This window comes from Copadichromis virginalis, linkage group LG7 (genome assembly GCF_057382275.1).
Source record: "Copadichromis virginalis isolate Kocher_CV1m ecotype Utaka linkage group LG7, C_Virginalis_male_GT1.1, whole genome shotgun sequence".
Taxonomy (NCBI): Eukaryota; Metazoa; Chordata; class Actinopteri; order Cichliformes; family Cichlidae; genus Copadichromis; species Copadichromis virginalis.
In genome coordinates this window covers 44,812,584-44,835,330 of record NC_140624.1, presented here as the reverse complement: position 1 = coordinate 44,835,330, position 22,747 = coordinate 44,812,584, and the positions used below count along the sequence as shown (strand labels likewise).

Sequence of the window (22,747 nt, the reverse complement as noted above, 5' to 3'; positions counted from 1 at the left end):
GAGCGACGTGACGTAATCGCGTCACATGATCACATAAGCTAGGGGGAGGCTGCAGCTGCGCTCTGAACTACAATACCCATAATTCCGTCCGCTCGTCAACAGCAACAGCTAGGATGTTGCGATAACGGTGGAAGCCAAAGATTGCTGTGGTTGCAGAGATTATACCGCTGGGCTGAAACCTCTGTCTACTGTTTTGGTAGATGTCAGAGTCTGTGATTACATATTCGCAGCTATAACTGCGACAGGCGGAGTCTTCAGTCTACTGTCGATTCGACGCTTGTTTGTGTTGATGAGAGGCTTCATCGCGCTAATGCGTTAGCCAACTAAAATCATAGTTTTTATTTATTTATTTATTGTAAATGGAAGCAATTAAATAGCGACACGGTCAGCTAGCTATGTGGCAACAAACGGTCGCTCCACTTGGCTGAGGATGGAAATATTTTTGCTGGCAACGCTGTCAGACAAGTTACACGTCGGTTACATCGCACCCGAAGACATTATCTTCAGAGGATAACCTGGATAACCTTAACGTACACGAAATGTCATAGCGCGTAAGTAGCTAGCATTGAGCTAGCCTAAAAATGGCTGGACGAGATGGAGATGGACCGAATGTTATCGCCGTCAGCAGCAGCCGACCGTGAACAGCTGGATTGATAGCTAAAGAAATACTTTCTCCGGAGATGCTTTAGCCTCCTGGGTGGTGTAATTCACTTACATAACAGTTAGTCGCAACGGCTCTAGCTATCACCAACTGTCTTGATCTGGCAAGCAAATGGGAAATTTGCCACCAGAAACCTGAGTTCTCACAATATTATATATCATAAAGGCATCACTACAGGCTCCACATAGACTCGTTAGGGTTACAGTCTGAGCTGCTTTATTATCTATATCACTGCAATAATTGTGCATACAAGGACCTACAGCTCATCTGAAGCCGCAAATACCCCTGTCATTTTGACACTATGAGGAAGTTCTTTGATTCCCGTCGGGAGTTAGTCAGCTCCGGGCCTGGTTCTGGAGGAGGAGGGAGCAGCTCGGGGTCCAGCCACGCAGGCGGCAATTTCATTGGACGAGCCTTTACTGTCGGGCGACACCAAGTCACTGTTGAAGAGATAATTGCTGAAGGTAAGAAAGAGTTGCAAAGACCAGATGATGCCATTTGTTTGTTTGTTTTTGCCCGTTCTCTTGTCTCCTGATATATGATATGTGTCCTGCATGCCCAGTGCATGGGTCGCATAACAGAGATGCAACCTTGTATCATTCCCACAGGGATAATGGAATTGTGAATCTATGTATTTCAGGTACATAAATGCTAAACATAGGCAAGCTACTTCATCCAAACTGTACTCTGACTAACACACATGCATACAATTTTCTTTTAGCTCTTGTGAATCAGATGAGTGATTCAAGCAGGTGGAGATGTACCTGATGTCAGGCATATGTGTGATTTCTTTGAAATGAAAGGTTTACTGTCAAAGAGATTCTGTATTCAAGGTTTTTGTAAGAACAGCCATTGGCAGGAAAACGTGGAACATCAGGATAATATAATGGGTGCTGTATAAGAAGCCTGAAACCTGACCACTAAAAAGTAGTTTTAACAGTTATGTTAAACCAATACATTTAGTCTGAGTGTGCATTTCTAATGTCCAGTAGCAAGTGAATAGGCTTGTGTGAACATTAGCTGTGTATATTCTGTTGTAATGCTTGCATTAATCTATTCTTAAAGTCTCTTGTCTAACTTAGACACCCCTTTATTCTACCAGGAGCTCTCTGAACCAAAGACTGCACAGTATCTATGCTTTTAATCAGTTCTGTTAGGCTGCCAGCTACACGGCGAGTGCCCAGTCTGCATATAATACAAGAAAACAGTGCAGGACAGCTCATCGCGATGTCAGCTTTTACTGTAGCCACATAGACGCTCCAGACGTGGCTCTAAACCCTCAAACTAGACTGATGCTCTTGCAGATGTATAGTACCATACTGCCATTACACATGATGAGCGAAGGATGCAATGTAAGCTGTGATGTCTGCCTGAAATTGATGACTCCACAGCTAAACTCTGCACAGCAAATTTGTGGTCTGAGCTATACCAGATGGTTAGGCCTCAATGTAGGCCTCTACGTAAACCCCGCAGCAATGACATGACTAATAGATATTATGCTATAAGGCGGTGCCATTTGGTGCTGATTGTGCTTTTTGATGTGAGAATATACATGGATAGAAAGCTCGACAGTTGCTGAAGAATTGAGGCTTAAAAATGAGCACGTCTGCTAAATGTTCAAAATCATGGTATCCTGATAAGGTTCATAAGATTGATGTTTTGATTTTATTTTGAATGCACATTTTAAATGTGTCGTTTCTCTGCATCATGCAGGTGGCTTTGCAATCGTGTTCCTCGTGAAGACAAACCAAGGGGTTCGTTGTGCTCTGAAGAGGATGTACGTCAACAACGAACACGATCTCCAGGTCTGCAAGCGTGAGATTCAAATAATGGTGAGTGACTGAGACTAAACATTTCTCCACAGACTTTCCCTTTAAGCTGTCGTGGTTTGGCATGCTGGGTAAAATCACGTAAGGCAAGCACAAAAAAGTCCTTCAGAAGAAATCCACAGATGCCTCATTCTGTCCAGAATAAGTAAGAGCAATGCACACCCTGCAGCAGGCTTGTTTGGATTGTTCTACCACATTTGCCAGCCTAGTACTTAGTGTGCTGTTTTTCATTTGCCTTTCATGGTTTGATATAAATAACCAGATTAATGGGCTGTTTATTCCTTAATGAATTGTTATTTTCTAAGCATTTATTATTGGTAAGGTATATTAAAAAAAGGATGGGTGTTTGACACATCTCTGATCACATGAAATAACATTGATCTGCATATATCTGCTATAAATATGTTATACATAAAGATGTTTACATTACTCTAAAGTAAAGATTTCTAGGGAATATATATATTTAGTATATAAACAGATATTAATGCCATGGTAGCCTACCACAAAATATGAATAGTCTATTATGGGTCTTGGAAAGTTTGACAGCATTTTTGATGGCTATCCTGTATTTGTCTTTGATGTTAGAATCTGTATAGTTTTCCGTTCAAGGCAGCACTCCAGAAAGAACCAAGGAAGAAATATATGGCAACAGGTGTTCAAATTATTAAAACATGGCAGATTGTATAATTAAACAAACACTTCATAGAATTATTTTCATCGTTGGCTTTATTTTGCTTCTGAAGCCAACTGACCTGTCTTCCCCATGTGATGTTTGTGTAATGCATGTATGGTCGGAAGGGTAAGACGGCGCTGGCACGGCTGGCAGCCTTAATCCAATTTCCTTCGGGATGAATAAAGTATGATCGATCAATCAATTAATCAATTAACTGACTCCAGTATTCGCTGTGAAGATGGGGCTTCCCCAGCATTCAGGGATTTCGTCACATCTCAGTCTTTCTCGCTTTGTGTCTCGCACACTCTCATTGAGACACACAAACACACTCATACACAAGCAGATGGTGCTTCACCTGGGCTGTACTACTTGACATTTTTTTTTATTACATAATAGAGTTTAGATTTCAGCTCTCCATTGACACTGCCCCTGCAGATGAACGTCTCATACTACATCTCAAAACGCTGACCTTATCGAATGAATGGGTTACTTTCTTTTATAGAAAGAAATGGAAACATTTTGTGTTTGTGTTCTTGCAGAAAGATCTAGTTGGTCACAAGAATATTGTTGGTTATCTGGACTCCAGTATCACAGCTATGGGATCGAGGGACGTATGGGAGGTGCTTATACTAATGGATTACTGCAAGGGTGAGTGCTGAAAGCGAAGTGAAACCTCATGCCTTGATTATTGAAAGAATTTAAATTTCTGTTGGCCTTTCAATTTCAGGATGGATTTGTTAAAGTGCAGTTGTGCTATTAAATGAATCAAAACACGATTACACGATAAGTCTGAAAAAAATTGTGATAGAACATGCAGAAGTTAAGGTAAAATCAAATACTTCTTTAGTTAATTTCCTCTGTTTTTCAATGTGCTGCCTAATTGGATGGTATTTTGCAGGAGGTCAGGTGGTCAATTTGATGAATCAGAGGCTGCAGACTGGTTTCACTGAAGCTGAGGTGCTGCAGATCTTCTGTGACACCTGTGACGCTGTTTCTCGTTTGCACCAACGCAAGACACCTATCATCCACAGAGACCTTAAGGTGACACATTTTGCCACTGACACTCACTCTAAAACTGCAGCAGTTATCTTTTTCTCTGGTTTGTTTGATATTTTTTTTCCACAAATTAACAACTTCCAGTCTCAACTGGAGTCAGGATAACTGCTATTGGCTTTTGCATAAAGTTTTATGCAGTTTTTTTAACCTTTAAGTTTTTGAACCTTTAAAGCTCAGGGTTGGGTGCACAGAAGCAAAGTCAGTTTAGGCTCTGTCCCAGCTTTTTGAAGTCATATGTGAACAGCCAGTAATTCACTGCTATGTACCCTCTGCTTTAAGAAAGAACAGTTGGCCAACACCTACTGTCAAGATACTCCCATCCTGGCACCGTCCTTATATAAACCACACTAGTGCAGGCAGATTATTTTGTGGAGTGTGCAACATGTCAGAGGAAAATGTGGAAAATGTTCCCTGACTCAAAAGAATTTGGCATTAATGTGAGAAAATGGCCTAGAACAAAGTATAAAAGATTTCAAAGTGGCTGTTTGTTTTAATACAAATATTGATTGATTCAATCATTGGTACACAAGAGAACATGCACAAATATATAGAGCTATTAATATTTTACTCCGTTTTTAAGCACTATGCTGTGAGTTGATTGATAAAGAGAAGAAAAAGGTAGTTTTAAAAATACTTCAAATAACTTCCACTCAGTCAGCAGCTGTCTCATTAGTCTCTGGTTACTGTCACTCAGTAATTATATAGAATTATATGGACTTCAGTGTATTACAGATTTGCTTTTGATTTATTTTTTTTGTTGTTGTTGTTGTTTTTTAGTGATAAAACCTCAAAAATAATGTGTGACAGAGTCTTTAGAGCATATCGAGAGGAACGTGCAAGTTTTGAATGTGGCTACAATCTGAAAGTCATAATGTGAAGGTGTAGATTATAGATGCAGTGCACCTTTATTATTATTTCAATCTCAGATCTTGCAAGAAACAAAGGCCGTTATTTGACTTGGCAGTGTGGCTCATCGCTTACTGCCAAAATTATTCCTTTCACGATAAAAACCCTGTATTGTCCTCAAAGCAAGCAGCCCTGCACGTCACTGTGTGAGTTACGTCTTGTATGTCTGCAGGTGGAGAACATCCTCCTGCACGATAAGGGTCATTATGTGCTGTGCGACTTTGGTAGCGCCACTGACAAGTTCCAGAGCCCTCAGACTGAAGGAGTGGCTGCTGTGGAGGAAGAGATCAAAAAGTTTGTGCCTCTTTTCATCCTCAACTTTCATTCATTTGCACATTTTCTAGGTAATGTGGCACAGAAACTGACTGCATTTTTAAATTCCTAAGCAGCTTCATTGTTTTGTTTTTTTCTTTATTTTATTATGTTTTTGAACTTTCTCAATATTTCACCGTTGTGTGGAATTGAAAGGTTCTGTTTTTAGGTTTAATTTGTGATATCTGAAAGCAAAACTCATTTGTTTGCATTTATAAGCACATTGTGCTAAGCAAGTTATCTTTTTTCAATACCTCACTAAAAATCTGTAGCTGTCCCTTATTGCAGGTATACCACCTTATCATATCGTGCTCCAGAAATGGTGAACCTCTACAACAATAAGATCATCACCACGAAGGCAGACATCTGGGTGAGTGAAGATTGCAGACTGCTGTGATATTCATGATGCATGGTAGTCGTGATGAGTTAATACATGCAGCATATACTGGTACCTGGTATAAATCTCAACTTAAATGTAATGTTTGGCTTAAACTACAATATTGTGCAAAAGTCTTGAGCCAACCTCTCATTTATTTCTATTTTGCTTCCAAGGAGCCAGACTTTTTTCTTTGTGTGTGAATCATTTAATCGTTTTTTTACTAGCAGCCTGTCACAGAAAACACGTTTGTTTGCAAAACTACCGAAAATAACGCAGTTTCACAGGCATAAAAGAGTAGTTTATGATTCCTGCAGGTCTAAAAAACTAACTAGAGAAGAGGAACAGTATCTGAAAGACGTGTTCTTAAGAAATAGGGAAAAAAGTTTTAGTTGAAATTATTTACAAAAAGTATGGAAGAGGTCAAGAGAGAGGTACAACAGTGAATGTCTACAGCCATCCGTAAAGCACAGTGGAGAATGTGTTTGGGGTTGAATTTCTGCCAGTGGTGATGGAGATCTTGTCAAAATTGATGGAATTGTAAAATGCAGAAAAATACCATCATATTTTCAATACCATCTGAGTTTAGTCCAATTTCAACTGCTTAAGTTTCTCAGCATGACAGTGATTCCAACCTCACTGCCAACGTAGTAAAAGCATATCTGGTTAAAAACACAATGCAACACTATCAGTCATGGATTGGCCTCCCCAGATCACAGACCTCAACATAATTGAAGCAATGTGAGATCTATCTGACAGAGAACAAAAAAAAAGGCAGCCAGCATCCAAAGAAGAGCTTTGAATGTCCTTCAAGAAGCCTGGAGAACTGTTCCTGAAGATTACTTAAAGAACTTGACTTCAGACTGTGTTCAAGTGTAAAGCTGGTCATACCAAATATGACCAGCTTTGGTTTGAGGCTTGTGTTTTTTCCTTATATACTATATTTCTGTGTATGTTTGCAGTTTCAATAAAGCATCGCACATATTTCTCATTTTCCTAGCAAAATTTTAAAGAAATAAAGGGGTGCTCAAGACCTTTGCACAGTACTGCAAGTTTGACATTATAGCCAAAGATTAAACACGTCTTAAAAACAAAAATGTAAAATCTCTAGGTTTGTGAAATAGCTATGATGTTAATACACAAATTTATAGTGCTATCTCAACTGGTGTTTGGATGGGAAATACTTTCTTATCACCATATTTGATGAATTATCCTCCTCTCTTCTCGGGCATGCATGTGGTTGTCTTCTCCAGGCACTGGGCTGTTTGCTGTACAAGCTGTGCTTCTTCACTTTGCCCTTTGGTGAAAGCCAGGTGGCCATCTGTGATGGCAGTTTCACTATTCCAGATAATTCCCGTTACTCTTATGATCTTCACTGCCTCATTCGTTAGTACCGCTTACATTTCAGAAGCATAAATTTCATATCTACTAACAGACTGGTGTCTACCTTGTTGAGACTTTCATTTTTATGTACACGGTATGTTTCAGGGTACACGCTGGAGCCAGATCCAGACAAGAGACCAGATATCTACCAGGTGTCCTATTTTGCTTTCAAACTAGCTCAGCGGACGTGCCCTGTTCAAAATGTGAAGGTCAGTGCCTCTTGGCACCAGAAGTAGTCAAAATATTTGGATTTGCTTGACTTTGTCTCATCGAGACTCTGCTATGGGTTCTCTGCCTGACCTACATATGGATACAGGCCAGTTGTCACGCTGTGGGAGGAAGATAAGCTTGGATTCTTTATTTTCATAGAGTGTAAAATACTTGTTAGTCCTGATGATATTTTAGTTAAAAAAAACTTTTTTGTGTGTGAAACATTGATTTTCTCATTGCAGATCTCTTTGTAAAATCTGTGCAGACTTCATTGTAAAGCCTTTCCTTTTTTTTCATAAACAAGAATTCTCCGATTCCTTCCAAACTTCCTGAGCCAGTCAAAGCTAGCGAGGCTGCGGCAGCAAAGAAGAGCCAGGCTAAGCCCAGGCAAGCATGACCTGCTTTCACTGTGTTACCATTAAAGCTGTAGTAACGTAGAAGTAATTAGGTATCATCTGTATTCTGATACTCATTAAATAATTATGTTAACACTGTTTGCCATGATTAACAAGAAGGCCAACATCCTCCCTTTGTTGCCAGACTGACAGATCCAATTCCCACCACTGAAACCTCCATCACCCCTCGCCAGAGGCCCAAAGCAGTCCACACCCAGCCTGCTGCTGGCATCTTACCCATCCAGCCTGCTGCTCTGACCCCTCGCAAGCGGGCTAATCTCCCTGTTGGTGCAGCACAGCCTGTGGGTACGTACAGCACTCTGTCCTTATTTTCCTGTCTGTCACAGGAAAAGAAAACCAGTCTTTTGAATAAGGATGAGAATAAATACAGGGATGTCTCTAATCCTTTGTGTGCACGTTGAATACCTCAATTCTCAACAAGAACAGCTCAAATAAACAGGTGAAGACTCATGCAAATTAAAGTTATCTAACCAAAACCCCAAAGTGATTATGAAATGAATTTCTCTGCTTTCACTTATAACAATGCTTCAGGTACTGTAGGTTCTTTTTTGTGTGATGAATCACTTTGATGTGTTTGCGTTTAATAGACTGTTTAATTCACTTTAATGCATTTTGATGAGCGTTATATCGTTTTTTTGTTGTTGTTGTTTTTAAATTCAAATAAACTTGTTTGTGTTGCTTCACATTAGGTCTTTTGAGCATCTGTGCAAGTATTCAGATCAAATTGTCTCCACTGACTGTAGAGTAATGCGCTCTTTTGTGTTTTTGTCTGCAGGAGTCAGTTTAGATCTCTCTCAGCCAGCTGCAGCTCTTCAGTCACAGAAGGCTCAGGCTTCAGCTCTGCCTCTCATTCAGTCACAAAATAATTCAAATCAGACTGCAGCTCTACAGAAGCAGGTTCACTGACCATTGTGTCTTCTTTAACAAAACAGATTATAAGTTGCTTTTATTTGCAGATCTACTGTTTTTGAGTGACAGTTCCTTTCAAATGTTAAAATCTTTGCATGTTAGGCTGTGCAGCCAGCTCCAGCTGCAGAGACAGCAGCACCAGCAGCAGTGGCATCACCGGTGACCAAAGCTGACATCCAACCACAAGCACAGCCAACAGTACAGCAACAGACTACACCCACCTCTGTTGTGAGCTCAGCCTCCCAACAAGGAGCACAGACCCCATCCAGCCCAGCCCCGCCTCAGCGCCCAGCTCGTCGTAAGCAGGCCAGCCTGGCTCAACAGCCAGAGGCGCAGCCTTCCCCCAGCAAGCCTGCAGTATCTCAGCAGCAGATAACTCAACCGTCAGCTACCCAGGCTCAGCCTGGCGCTACTGAGAGCAGCCAAAAACCAGCTGAGACAGTAAGTGGCTTGCTGGCAAACATCTAGCTTCAAACAATGCCTAAATACCAGCACTGCAGAGCTGTCAACGTCATCCTTTTCCCCTTAATCTACGTGTGGCATGTCCTGATCTAAAGTGTTTCTCTGTCTCATCAACCAGAGTCAGTTCAAAATGTGAACAAATGTGTTGTTTTTTTATATTCTTCCTCTTGTGAACACAATTAGCTGTCTTTCTAAATTAAATAGTTGTTGATTTTTGATATTTTGGCTTCCTTTGCCTCTTTTGATCAGACCCCACCTGCTACTCCAAAGACAACTGAAGAACTAAACCACCAACGCACACCGAGTGACGCCACAGCTCCTGCTGTTTCTGCAGTTCCAGAGAGCGACTCCTCACAGCAGCCACAGGGAGCTAATGAAGAAGCAGCTCTCAATCAGTAAGTGTCACATTTTCTTCAATAATATTCAACTACAGCTTCTCCTATTTGGTTTATTTATGAGGTTTTGCTGCTGTTGTTGATGTTTACTTTCAGATCACTTCCGTCTCAGCCAAATCTTAGTGATGCAGTACAGGACCAAAGTAAAAATGTTCCTGCTTCTGGTGCCACCACAAACACCCCTACACAGCCAGCGTGGAACCCCTTTGATGATGACAACTTCTCCAATCTCACTGCTGAGGAGTTTACAAGTGATGCCAAAAAGGCTAATGGTAACATCTGCATGCTAATGTTCATGTGCAGTATTTTTAAAATAGGATAAACAGTGAATGACAGAGACTCTCCTTTTATCAGACCTAACCCCAGATACTGAAACAACTGCTTCAGAAGAGTTGATACCAGGCCTTCAGGCCTCAGCTGTTGATACCACCCCACAGGAAACTGGTATGTGAGTTTTTACACATAGGATAGGATAATTCACATAGTTTTTCTTCTGTGTGGTCTAAGTCAACGGTCCCCAACCTTTTTTGCGCCACTGACTGGTTTATGTCCGACAATATTTTCATGGACTGGTCTTTAAGGTGTCGCGGATAGATACAACAAAATAAAACCAATGCCGGTACCAAAAAAAAAAGATTTATTCATAACACACGGGAAAAGACCCAGGGAAACCAAGTTAACGATAAAAACAATAAAAAAAAATTAACGCCTGAAAACCATGAATTTCATACCCGAGCCTCAACTCTCGCAGCCGGTACTGGTCCGTGACCCGGGGGGTTGGGGACCGCTGGTCTAAGTGATCCTTGATTGATTACATTTACTATTATAATCGAAACTGTGATTATAAAAATGCAAAAAATATAAGCATGTAATAAACTAATGAAACAAGTAGATACAAAATATGAAGGTGATCTTGTCAAACTAAAATGATCTCATTGTACTTTAATGCTATCCTTAATAAATATAACAGTATCAGGAAGTTTAGGAACAAGAGACTCTACAATAATACAGAGAAAACCCCATATAAGCCTTAACTTAGAGACAGTGGGAAGGAAAAACTTCCTTTTAACAGGAAGAAACCTCCAGCAGAGCCAGCCTCAGGGAGAGGCAGCCATCTACTGCCACTCAGTAAGGGGTGAGGGGAGGGAGACAGGACAAAAGAGACACTGTGGAGAAGAGCTAGTGTGAATAAATGAATCTTGATAATTAATCTTATGATTGTCATCATATCATCTAACACTAGCATGAGTTTATTAAGACCGCTGTAGATGATATTTACTGTTATCTATACTATGTTTTTTTCCCTCCTTTTGTTCCACATGAAGCTCTGCACTATAAAATCTGGAGGAGAAACTTTAAAAGTAAACCTCTTAATGCGCCTAATCCTATAATCTGATAGCTTTAATGAGCTTTGGAAAACAACAGGGCTGCACTGTAGTGTGTGTTAAACTGTTAACTAAGCTATGCTGGCTCTCTTTTAACTTGGCTCAATCACTGTAGTTAACTATCCTGCAAACCTGACCAGCTCCAGTGCAGAGTTTTGGTTTTTAAAATCAGCTGTGCTCATTTTATTTCAACGTCTTCACTAAATCGTCCCTGGTGATATTCTTTTTTTTTTCTTTTATATAGATTTCCAGCTGATAGAATATGTTGTATATAAATACCTTGGCCGTTACAGTTACATGAACTGTGTAACTGTCACTTCGCTACGGGAAAGCGTTCAGCTGATGATGTGGAAAATGTATAAGTGTTGTTGTATTTTGTCTGAAAGTCTGTTGCAAACTATGTTTGAAAATAAACATCACAGATTAGATAACTGATTAGTCAGGTGGTATTTATGAAAGAGAAATAGCTGTGAATTAATATCACCAACAACTGTCATGATTTCCACATGTCCTTCATTATGGGATAAACAACAAAATAACAGAATCAAAACGATGTAAAGACGACTCATTCATCGATGAGATGTTCAGACCTGACCTGAAACAAATATTTATTTTATTATGAAATAGTTTTCTAAAGCACCGCTGATCATCTAAAGGACACTTTTACTTCATGAGACAAGTCAATTGTTTTTTAATTGTGAAACGAATAAACAGGTATTGCACTTAGTGAGGTTAGGTAAGTTCATTAGCCTCAGTTTTAAAGCATGGTTGTTGGATCTGCTTTTGAATCAAATTTGCACTGGAGCATAATCAGGCTGTTTTCCTTTTGTATTTTTAGTGTAATTTTCCAACCTTATGTCATGGATTATAAATCTTTCCTTTATGACACCTCTCTACACCTCCTCTGCTTTCTAGTTGAAAGACCAACATCCATTCTTGATGTGGAATCAGGAGCCTCGCTGCTGGCTGTCCCTGATCCTTTCCATACCCTTGAGCTGTCAGATGCACCAGGTAAATGCCTGTCTTTGTGGATTAGTATACTGCTTGCATATGTGTGAACTGTTATTTCTAAATTTCCTGATTTGTTTTAAGTAGCGAGCCCATTCTTCGCCACACATGCCGATGCCTTTTGCAATATTAAAGAAAATCAGATCAGCATCAGGCTTACCTGGTAGCGTACGTTCCAGCAATAGTTCTTGCTAGGCATGATGTTCTCAGGTTGTGTGTCCATCTATGCCCTTCTCCTGAACCCAGTAACAGGAAATGGTTTTTAATTTTTGCACAACAAAACACTTTAGCATTATATTATCCAAATATATTGTTTAACAAAATTATTAGACCACCACCACAGGAAAGGTTTATGCCCCAGCTGCCCTAAATTAGCAGTATTGGTAATTACCAAATCATCTTTTATGTTTCTGTAATAGTTACACCAGTATATATACAAGCTCACTAATATATGCCTAAATGTATTTATTGATGTCAGTATGAATTTACAAATTTATTGTTTTACACAAAAAGAGAAAAAAATAGTCCATTATTATTTTTTGATTAAGATGCCAAATTACAGTTATTTACTTAGGGCAGCGATTTCTAGCCTGCCTGCTTAGGCCTGTACTGGACTCCGACTGTTGTTAGCCCAACCTACTGCTTTTGAATGTAAGGACAGGGTAAGAAGGTTGCAGAACAGAGCTATACCCCCAGACAGAAATTACAAACTGGAACTGAATGGAATCCTTGAAAGTTTTAAGTTCGAGCAGGCTACTTGGTGAAGGTATGCAAGCTTCTTTTATCAGTAAATTCTTCAGTTTAGACAACATTGAACTCCGGGCAATGTTTTGAGCTTTGTGTGAATGCCTGTGACTTAACATCTTTACATTTTTGACACAGTTGTGCTTAAATATGTCTCATTTGTCTCCCTCTTATCTTTCCACTGGGTTTTAGAGAAACTGATTGAAGGACTCAAATCTCCAGACACATCTTCACTCATGCTTCCTGACCTCCTGTCATTATCCGATCCTTTTGGTGGGAATGTGGAAGAGTCTGCAAAAGGTGTGTGTGTGTGTGTGTGTGTGTGTGTGTGTGTGTGTGTGTGTATTCAAGTTTCTGTGTTTAAAAATGCATCAAATACATGGAAAGGTTTAAAAAAAAAAAAAAAAAAAAAAAAAAAAAAAAAAAGCAATTAAGGTGTTTCAGATATTATAGTGTAACGCTATTTATAGTTTTCCTTTCCATTATTTAAAAAACCCTATAAATAAGAAGAGAGAAGTTTATTTATATTTACCTTTGTGTATAACTTCACACTTGGCTCTTTTAATGTTTGAAAGTAGTAGAAGAAACCTCACTGACAGGCTGTGCATTCATCTGTTTACTTGTTGTCAGTGAAAATTCAACCATAAGAAGACCTCTTCCTTTGTCCACCTGTCCTGACTTGTCTCAGATCCTCTCACGGCAGACGACTCTCTCCTGGGCTGCTCTCTGATCTCTGGTCCATCTGCCCCCCTGGCAGCAAGCAGTGCAACTTCCTCTGTGTCTTCTGCTCCCACTTCTGCTGCCTCTGCTTTGGATGATTTCAGCCTGTTGTCTGGAGACTCCATACAGCCTAAAGCAGGTAAGGAACTCTGCCAGGGCTGAACTGAAAGCAGCATTACCTATGACCTGCCTACCGTGATCTTTGACAGAAACTTTCCTGTATTGTGGGTAGCGGTGTTTTCCTTAGAGACATAGCACCAACGATGTTCTTTACCATCTCAGTCATGCAGCAGACTGAGCTCTGCTGTCGAACACTAGCTGGGGAGCAGAAACCGACATCTGTTGTCAGCTACAGTTTTGAAGACTGAAGACAATATCAGCACCTAACCAGTGAAAGTGAGATGTGCAGTTGTAGTTCAGTGCTGCAGCCTCTTCAGTTAATTATCCTGCAAGCTTTGGAATTACCACAAAGGTGCATGTTTGGTCTTATTTTTGTTGGCTAATTAAGAATGACACTTTAGCAGAAAAGCTAATGTGGATGTTGCAGCAGGCTGTTGTCTGGCTCCATGTAGCCTTCTGCTGTGCCTCTGTGTGGAAAAAGGGGAGGCATTGAAACCAAATGATCAAAGAAATCCTCACCAAGTGGAGTTGGTTTTCTGATTCACCATTCAGAAAAAAGACATTTTCACCACTGAGTGGCATCAGAAGCACGGCTTAACAAAACCATTTTCATTCAAAATGTTCTCGACTGGCCTCATGTGTTTTTTGTTTTGTTTAGTTTTTTTCCTGTTTGTGTGTCTTGTGTTTCACTTAATCTTTAAAAGTTAAAAATGAAGGCAAAGTAATTAATCTGTGGAAGTGTTCTCTATGTCACAAAGTGAGAGCTGTACAGCTGTGGTTTAGTTTTTCGCTTCTCGGCTGGTGAACAAAAGCCTTTGACTGTCGTTGACAGTGCCAGCTTCAAATCACAGCCTGACTGTGCACCAGCTGCATGAAAACAATAACTACAGGCCTCTCCTCATAGCATCTTATCAAACAGGCTTTGTGCAGCAGATACGTTTTTGGAGTAATGGCTGGGTTTTTTTGTCTTTTTTAGAACATTTTTATTGTAATGAGGAACAATAATGGCTCGTATTATCACTAATGTCTTAAATTATATGTGGAAGAAGCAGCTACACTATAAAGCCCTTATAAAATTGTTTTCCTTAGAGCTACGTCTAGTTTCACTTCAAAGGTTTTCTTTTTTGGGATTATTTGGCTTTTATTTTGTGCAGACTCGTCTCTCCTGATCTCAGACTTTGAGTCCCAGCAACCCAGCGCAGAGGCTGGTACAGAGGATGAGTTTGACCCTATTCCCGTCACAGGCCGAAAGAATTCCCAAGGTATGTCTTTACACTCTCCTCTAGGAAGCACTGGATGGGAAAGATGGTTCCAGAAAAAAATGAATCGCAGTGATATTTACTGAGACGCAGACCAGCTAGCTGTATTATTCTACATGCTCAGTCAAAGTAATGTTTGAAAACCTGTAGAAGGAAATGGGTAAATTCAGCCCTCTCTTTCTCTTTTCTCTTTCTTGACCTCTCTCCCCCTTGCTTTGATTGCTTTATGTGACTCCCGCTCCTGCGCCCCTCCTCACCTCTGTTTGCTTGTATCCGTCTCGACCCCTTTGCCTCCCTCCCCTCCTTTTTTGTCTCTCGGCCAGTTTCAGGAGGCCACTCGCGCAGTAACAGTGGCGGCTCTGAATCCAGCCTTCCCAGCTTGGCCCGCTCCCTGCTGCTGGTGGACCAGCTCATCGACTTGTAGGCACTCCCCCACCCCATAGAAGCTGTAACACTGGATTATAGACTGGCATAGCATAACAGCGATCAACACTGTTGTCATAGCTAGCTTCCTGCACCCCTTGGCTGTCATCAGCATTGTAGTTGCTGCAGTAGAAATCACCTTTCAGTGCTTTTTTCCATTCCTGTCCTTTCCACCATATCGATCCAATCATCTGGCCTATCTTGACTTCTCATCTCTCACCTTCACCGTCATGTTTTATCTCCTTGCATCATGTATTGTGCATTCTGGAAGAGTGGCCAATACGCAAACGTATCATCATCATACTTTCTAAAGATGAACCATTACACCATTTCTGTCAATCAGGATATAATACAGCTGTCCAGTTTGTCTGAAAAACACTGCATTATTCCTTATAGCAAACTATAGAAGATCATTGTTGTAATGTATAATAAGCATAGTTCTAAGTGGTTGTAGTTATAATCGTGCGCAAGTGAATTTGTCGTCGTTTGCCTTTTTAAATTCTCCTCCCCAGATTTATTTGCACATTTTAATGAAAAAAAACATGCAGAAAAAAAATTGAGTGACCATTTATTCAAATGAGGTTTATTCCTGTAAAAGCCAAACTTCTTTGAAACTTAGTCATGTAGCCTGATTTGCACAGTTGCAGAAACGTTACCTCTGTCAGAGCTGTAGGAAGGAATAGCTTAAAAATTTAAAGCTGCTATAGATTAGGCTGAGAAACATTAAACGGTGTTACAATCTGGAAACCAGACAGCCATAACCTCAGTGAAGTGCCATATAATAATAATAATAATAATAATAAAAGAAGCAAACTGCTGGATTTCTGAAAGCAAAATGACAACGTCACCACAAAACTGAACTACTAGCAAAATACAGTATGTCCAACCACGCAGTGAGAGCCAGCACGCTTTCTTTTATGCTCTTATTTTGAGCTTCTTCGTATTTCTTTTTTTTTTTACTTTCGTCCTCAAGGCAGGCAATAGATAGGGTTGGAATTAAAAATGATGAAACGGGGTCATTTATCTGTGTTAATAGCAGCGTGCCATATCGATAGTAATGCATGACAATAATTTGAAAAATCAGCAGTAATAGGATATAAAGTAGCAGTTATATATAGGCAGAGCATACATGACTATTCATATCATTTCTTGGCACTAACGCATCATTTCACAAATTATTTTCACATTAGCATATTCATTCCACATTGTGCAATTCCTTCTGCATTCCTTATGTTTGTTTACTCCTAATTTGTGTAAATAGATATCTGCAACTCCCTGCAGGCTCCTATCCAGACCGTATATTATATGAAGTCATTGTCATAAAGCTTTACTTGTGGAAAACATATTGCTTTACTTGTGAAATCTCTCTCTCCCTGTTAATACATGTTAATATTATAGCGTGTTAGAGAATGAATGTAAGAAATAAATATTAGTCTATAATACAAAATATATCTATGATTCTTAACACCATAATCATTCAATAATATTGAAGAATATATATAAATATCTCATTCCTCTTTGTGGAATTATGTGTTAAGGAAGTTTTTTTCTTTCTTTCTTGGTTCTATCTACTCAATAATTGTCAGTACATTGAAAATGTATAGATGATAACCCTAGTCTGTTCAGTCTGAAAGGCCAGACTGAATCCTATGTCTTATTCTATCTTCGTGAAATGAAAGTGAGCCTGTGTTCTGTTTGTTTACATGAACTGATGAAGGATTATATTTTTATTCAGAACAGTCTTCTTCAGAGCGGGAGTTGATGCGCTTCATTTGAAATTGTGCTTTTAAAGTCGTTTCTTTTTCTTTTCTTTTTTTCTTTTTGTTTTTGTTGCTTAGCCGGTTTTAGTGGTCACAGGATTCATATCAAAAAGCATGGCAGTGTTGTTGAATGTTACGTTCATGTGTGTTGGTATACAGTGTTATGACGTGTGTGTGTGCGTGGAGTCCAAATTGTTGGCTGTGTTTTTTCCAGTAGCCTGTTTGTGTTGATGTTTGCTGCAAATATGACGACGGTCACGTCTCCTCTGAAAGCACAGGCCCCGACCCTCCTCCCATTCTAAATTCTCTCAGGTAGTCAGAGCTACATTGCTCTCTCCGAGAGCTGGAAATGTACAGTATTGGCTTACTGCTCCCTGTCTCGTTGTCCTCTCGAGGTCTGCTCTCCGTATTGCAGTTATTGAATTACAGATGTGAAACGTGTGAGGGGCTCTGTGAAGTGTGGAGAGGTCTACTCTGCCAGTCTGCCAGTCTTTCAGTGAACATACTGCACTCCTGCTGTAGCTGTGGTTCAATTATCAGACAGCATCGCTGTCATGAGTTAGAAAGGATCAGCTCTGTAGTCAGCAATATTGATGTGTCCGTAGGATCCGATGAAGATACTTGCTTCCGTGTACCTTTTACTCGTTAAAAAGTTATTTTGTAAAGGACACTCTAAATGTCCTGATATGTTTGTGCAAGATCTAATAAGAAGACCAGAAGTTTCATGCTAGCAGGTTTAATTACGTACACTATATCGGCTCCTGTGTTATTTCAGTTTATCTGTCTCTGCCCCCAAAATTGGAAGTGTTTTGAGTACATCAAATTTTTGGTCCTCATAAATCTGCAGGAAAAAAGAGGTGGAGGAAGCTGTTTTAAAAGCAGGCGTAATGACTGCAGGTCAGCTTGTGTTTTTGAGCATCCTCTTTACGATCCTTCCACTGAACAGCTCAGTCTTTTGCAGTCACTGTTTGAACCTATGCAACTCCCGAGCTTTCTCCCTGTAGCTGCCAGTGTGCCGTTGAAATCAGTGGGAAGACACAAAAAAAAGCCAATCAAGACGATTCCTTGATGTGAAACAGAAGCCCCTCTTTTATTTTGTTCTTCTTTTTTTGGTCATTTGTTTGTTTTCTCCTCTCTTGTTTTTGCCAAAAGTGGCCACTGCCCATTACCTGATATTACTGAGTGTTTTGAGACGCCTCCTGTCATTAGGGCCCAATCCCGCGTCAGAGCTGTGATATTGTGTGCTCCTTCTATTTTTGTGAGATAACTAAAGAATTATAAAGGGATGGCAAATAAAGTACAAATGTGAATGTCAGCTTGTCGAGTATTGATTCTATGCTAATTGTGTAAGTGGTTTATAAAGACTACATTGTTTATTTATCCTGATATTTCTATTTATGCTCAACTTTTTTTTGTTTGCTATAATGATATCTACCTGAAGTAAAGGCTTCGAATAGGATTTTGTATGTAAATAATCTATTAAATGTGATGTTATTATGTAGGAGGATAGGTTTAAAGCATTAATAAGAATCTCCCTGGGAAACACCTTACCTCTACTCAGGTAAGACGAAACAGCAGCTTCATGCTCGATTTAATTCTAATTTAATTTAATTTGTCTATTTTTTTTTTATTTTTTTTTTCTTACGCCACGTTTTCTGTGTTGGTATTGAGGCAGTTTAATAGCTCCATTATTTGTTTTTTCAGTTAATATTTTTATATGCATGCTTTTAAAGGAAACTTTTTTTTTTTTTTTTTTTAGTCTAACATCATCATGGAGGTTTTCAATTACATAATTATTAATGTAATCATCCATCTTTAATCAATAATGAATTTTAAAGGAGCAATTAAACAGCAACAGTTACTCCTTCATACACTGTATTACATAATTCCAGTTATTCGTGATACAGGTCTGACAGATCACGCTGACATAGCTGAACATTTTTGTGCCCCAGCACATTTTCCTAACAAGTTTTTGACTTTTAACATGCATCAGATAACTCAGTGTACATTCATTTAATAAAAAAAACTTTGAATTAGAATTCATTTTATGAATGCCTGGCCACTGTGATTTGCACCAAAGCAGGTGAAAAGATATCCTTGAAGTTTAACTAAAGTTTGTGTTAAACTAATGATCAACCGTTTCCTTGATTTTTTTTTTTTTTTTCTCAGTGTATGTTGCACCATTTTGACAATACTATGATTTTTGTCACAAGGAGCAGTTTACTTGATTCTTTTTAAATTAAGCATCAATTTCTTTTCAATATAAAAATAATAAGAAAAGAAATGTCACTGTGTTGAAAAGCTCTCGTGCATCATTCTCCCTAGGTGACCTTTCTCGTGTCTCTTCCTCATACAGACCTGCAGAGGGAGCCGAACAGCAATGAGCTGCGAGCCGCCTGGACAGCAGCTTCTGTGCAGCTCGCAGAGGAAAAACAAAAGCTGAGAGTCCAGCAGAGGACTGCATCATGTGTCTATGATAAACACATGTTGCTGACAGATGAATGGTACAGTCAACACCATACCAGACAAACTCCTCGCACCAGTCTTCATTTCACACTATTAGACCAAGAATCCCAATTCCAGCCTCCAGACAGCCAGTTTACCTCTGATGTCTTCCAGCTGGCCCCTTTTAAGACTCCAGCAAAAGAAACTAAGGTGGCGTCTCATAAACCTGTTGAGGTGTCTGATGTTTTCCTCCAGGCCCCGTTTGGAAAGAGGCAGGAAACCACCAAAGAAGTTCCTATCAACACTTGTGTATTTAAGTCTGGTGCACAGCAAATCCAAGCCAGCAAACCGCGTCATTCAGCTAGAACGCCATTTTCTCACGTTTTTCAGAGTAGACGAGCGGCTCCAGAGACGCCTTTGCTTCAGCAGCCGGTGGCCGTGCACCGGGTCGTCTCCAGGATCGGTCAGCAAGCCGCCGTAGGCTCAGTAGCTGTGGGGCCGTTACATTCCTGGACCATAGGGGGTAGAGCTCTCGATGACCCGTTTACCGCTGCACCATTTCAACCAAGATGTTCTCAGGAGAAACCCTGATTATATAATCATCTTTAAAAAAAACAAAAAAAACAATTAGGAGCTTTTTTTTTTTTTTGCAAGTAATGAAGAAGCCAACATATAGTTCAGTGGCAGTATTACTTAAATCTCTGGTGTAATTTTACTTTTGAGATTATTGTTGGCTATTTAAAATAATTGAAGTAATCCTTAAACCAGTTCATGTTAAAACTTGATGTTCTACCTCAGCCATGAGATCCGTCTTCAGTCTGAGAACCGCAGTGCATCACATCAGCACTTTACAAATAGTTTGAGCTTTGGCTAAAATGGTCATCGTTCATGGATCTGTCACTGACAAAAGTTAATTTAAGTTTTTTAAGGAAATCCCTCCATGTGTCACATTTTGAAAGGAAAGAAAATCATGAGCATTCTAGCATTATAGAAAACACAAACAACTTCCATCTAATACAGTAGGTGCTGTAATTGTGAGTAGTTGTGTTTATAATGTTGTTGCGGTTTCCTCCTTAGTTCACATTTAGAATACAGATTGTGCCTTTGTTTTCCAAAATGACTCAAAGCTGGTCGACAAACTGACTTAGTGTTCCCACTGACACCAAATCTTTTGCTATAAACCAAAGAAATTCTACAAAACTAAATGTTTCTTCATATTTGCTGCTTTCAAATGAACCGAGTTAAAGCATTGTAGATTTACTAAACCTGCAGCTGTACGTTATTCAGAATAAAGTTCCCAAAGAATGAATTGATTACTCACAAGCTACCCCTGTTGTTCCCAGTTAGTTCCCACTAACTGCTGTCATTATAGCACAGCCAATTTTACAAGCTCCTTATAATAATCTTTAAAGAAGTTATATATCATATCTGTTAGTTTAAATCATTGGCGTTTTATGTGTTTGTAGAAACTCTTAGAAAAACCAAGTTCATTTCCAATAAACTGCTACTTCAGTGAGTTTTTTTTTTATGGTTTACAAGAATTTGTTTCCAGTTTTGCTTCACACTTTGGCAAAGATGTGGACTTTTTTATAAACCATACTGCCTTTGCTGGAAAAGTATTTTGTTCATGCGTAGTATTTTTTTGAATCTATACTATCTGATTATTAATACTGGACTTTAGGAAATATCACCAGTGAAAATAAATGAATTATGAACACAATGGAGATCTTTTTATTCACTGCTTTGACAAACAATGGTCACATTTCTGTTCTGAATGTGTTGTAAGAGACATAAGCTGAAACTATTAAGTTTTTTGTCTGACTCTGTTTGGATCGTCCAGATTTTGAAGATTAACCTCTAAAGATTTATATAGCTGAAGGGAAATAGATAAGCACGAGAGATTTATTATAAATTAGCTCAAGGCTGTGTGTAAGCTGCACCGTGGCTCATAAATCTGCATGACTGGGGGTGATTAAGCTGCCTGAAGACACTCACTGCCATTGTTTGTGCAGCCAAGGTAAACAGTAGCACTAGCAAACCTCAGCAAAAGCATAGTACTCCATTTATTTTGACTGTTTTTAAAGGTATGGGGGAGAAAGAGCTGCACACACACTGCTGCTCCTTCTCGCATTGATGGCGTAGGTTAATAAAAGAAGACAAACACTCTCTCCTGTATAGCTGCAAACTGAATGAATCTTTTTCTTGCTTTCATGTGAATTCTTTGCCAGCATTAGGATACATAAACACCTTCTTCCACATCTCCAGGTCATAATGGTTATATTTTGCTTTCACTTCGGCAGTTTGCTGCCTTTAATCCCACTGCTGCCTCTGCTTCTGGAAGTTTTCTTTGACACGCCTCCATGAGCTCACCGCTCACAGGACTGCAAGTCTGCCTGCGCGTGTCTGCGAAAGCATTTCCTACTGGTGAAAAAAACTGAACAAAAACACATGGAAAAGTTACAAAGTTAGGATTTATTTTAGGAGATCTGAGTTTAATGAAAATCAGCTGACCGGCTGCTCTGGATTGTTACATAATGCATTTTCCCCTGTCTTTTGTTATAGAGAGCCACATCTCACCCGAAAAGCATATCGCTGAAAATGTGTTGTAATATGGTTTAACCTATCGCAACGATATACATGAACTTGCCATTTTATTAGGCACACTGAATAAACGGCTTGTTAGCACAAAAGTCAGCCAATCACGTGGCAGCAGCCCAACGCATTTAGGCACGTAGACATGATTAAGATGATCTGCTGATGTTCAAAGTGAGCAGAGCAGAGTGATGTAAGTGACTTTGAACGTGGCATGGTTGTTGGTTCCAGACAGGCTGGTCTGAGTATTTCAGAAAGTGCTGATCTGCTGGGATTTTCCCACACAACCATCTCTAGGGTTTACAGAGAACAGTCCAAAAAAGACTAAATATCTAGCAGTTCCCCGCCACTATAACTCAAATAATCACTTTAGAATCAAGGTATGCAGAAGAGCACCTCTGAACACACTGCGTGCCACTCCTGTCAACTAAGAACAGGAAACTGAGGCTATACAGTTCACACTAACCACAAAAATTCACCAAAATTGGACAGCAAAATGTTGCCACCCTGACGAGTCTTCATTTCTTCTGCAACATTCATATGGTAGGGTTAGAGGTTTATGTAAATAACATGAACGCGTGCATCAATGCATCCGTGCATCCTGCCTGTATCATTACTTCAAGCTGGTGGTGGTGATGTGATGGTGTTGGTAATATTTTCTTGGACCACGTTGGGCACCGTAGTAAAAATCAGGCATATTTAA

General features: G+C 39.6%; 1 protein-coding gene across 2 annotated transcripts; it reads left to right on the top strand.

Moving 5' to 3' along the window:
- The first annotated feature begins 69 nt into the window (after nt 1-69).
- Nucleotides 70-21,172, top strand: aak1b (AP2 associated kinase 1b). 2 transcript variants are annotated; one of them, XM_085463616.1, is made up of 20 exons: nt 70-1,125; nt 2,375-2,493; nt 3,703-3,811; nt 4,062-4,204; nt 5,298-5,419; nt 5,726-5,807; nt 7,067-7,199; nt 7,302-7,405; nt 7,711-7,793; nt 7,947-8,107; nt 8,598-8,719; nt 8,834-9,172; nt 9,443-9,588; nt 9,685-9,860; nt 9,943-10,032; nt 11,889-11,984; nt 12,918-13,025; nt 13,414-13,584; nt 14,720-14,827; nt 19,364-21,172. In XM_085463616.1, the coding sequence occupies exons 1-20, from the start codon at nt 963-965 to the stop codon at nt 20,041-20,043; spliced, it is 3,255 nt and encodes a 1,084-aa protein (XP_085319742.1). In that variant the 5' UTR covers nt 70-962; the 3' UTR covers nt 20,044-21,172. The 2 variants fall into 2 exon arrangements, with proteins under 2 accessions (XP_085319742.1, XP_085319743.1); XM_085463617.1 differs by lacking the exon at nt 19,364-21,172 and adding an exon at nt 15,148-18,322 and having other exon boundaries at nt 71-1,125.
- Nucleotides 21,173-22,747: the final 1,575 nt, after the last annotated feature.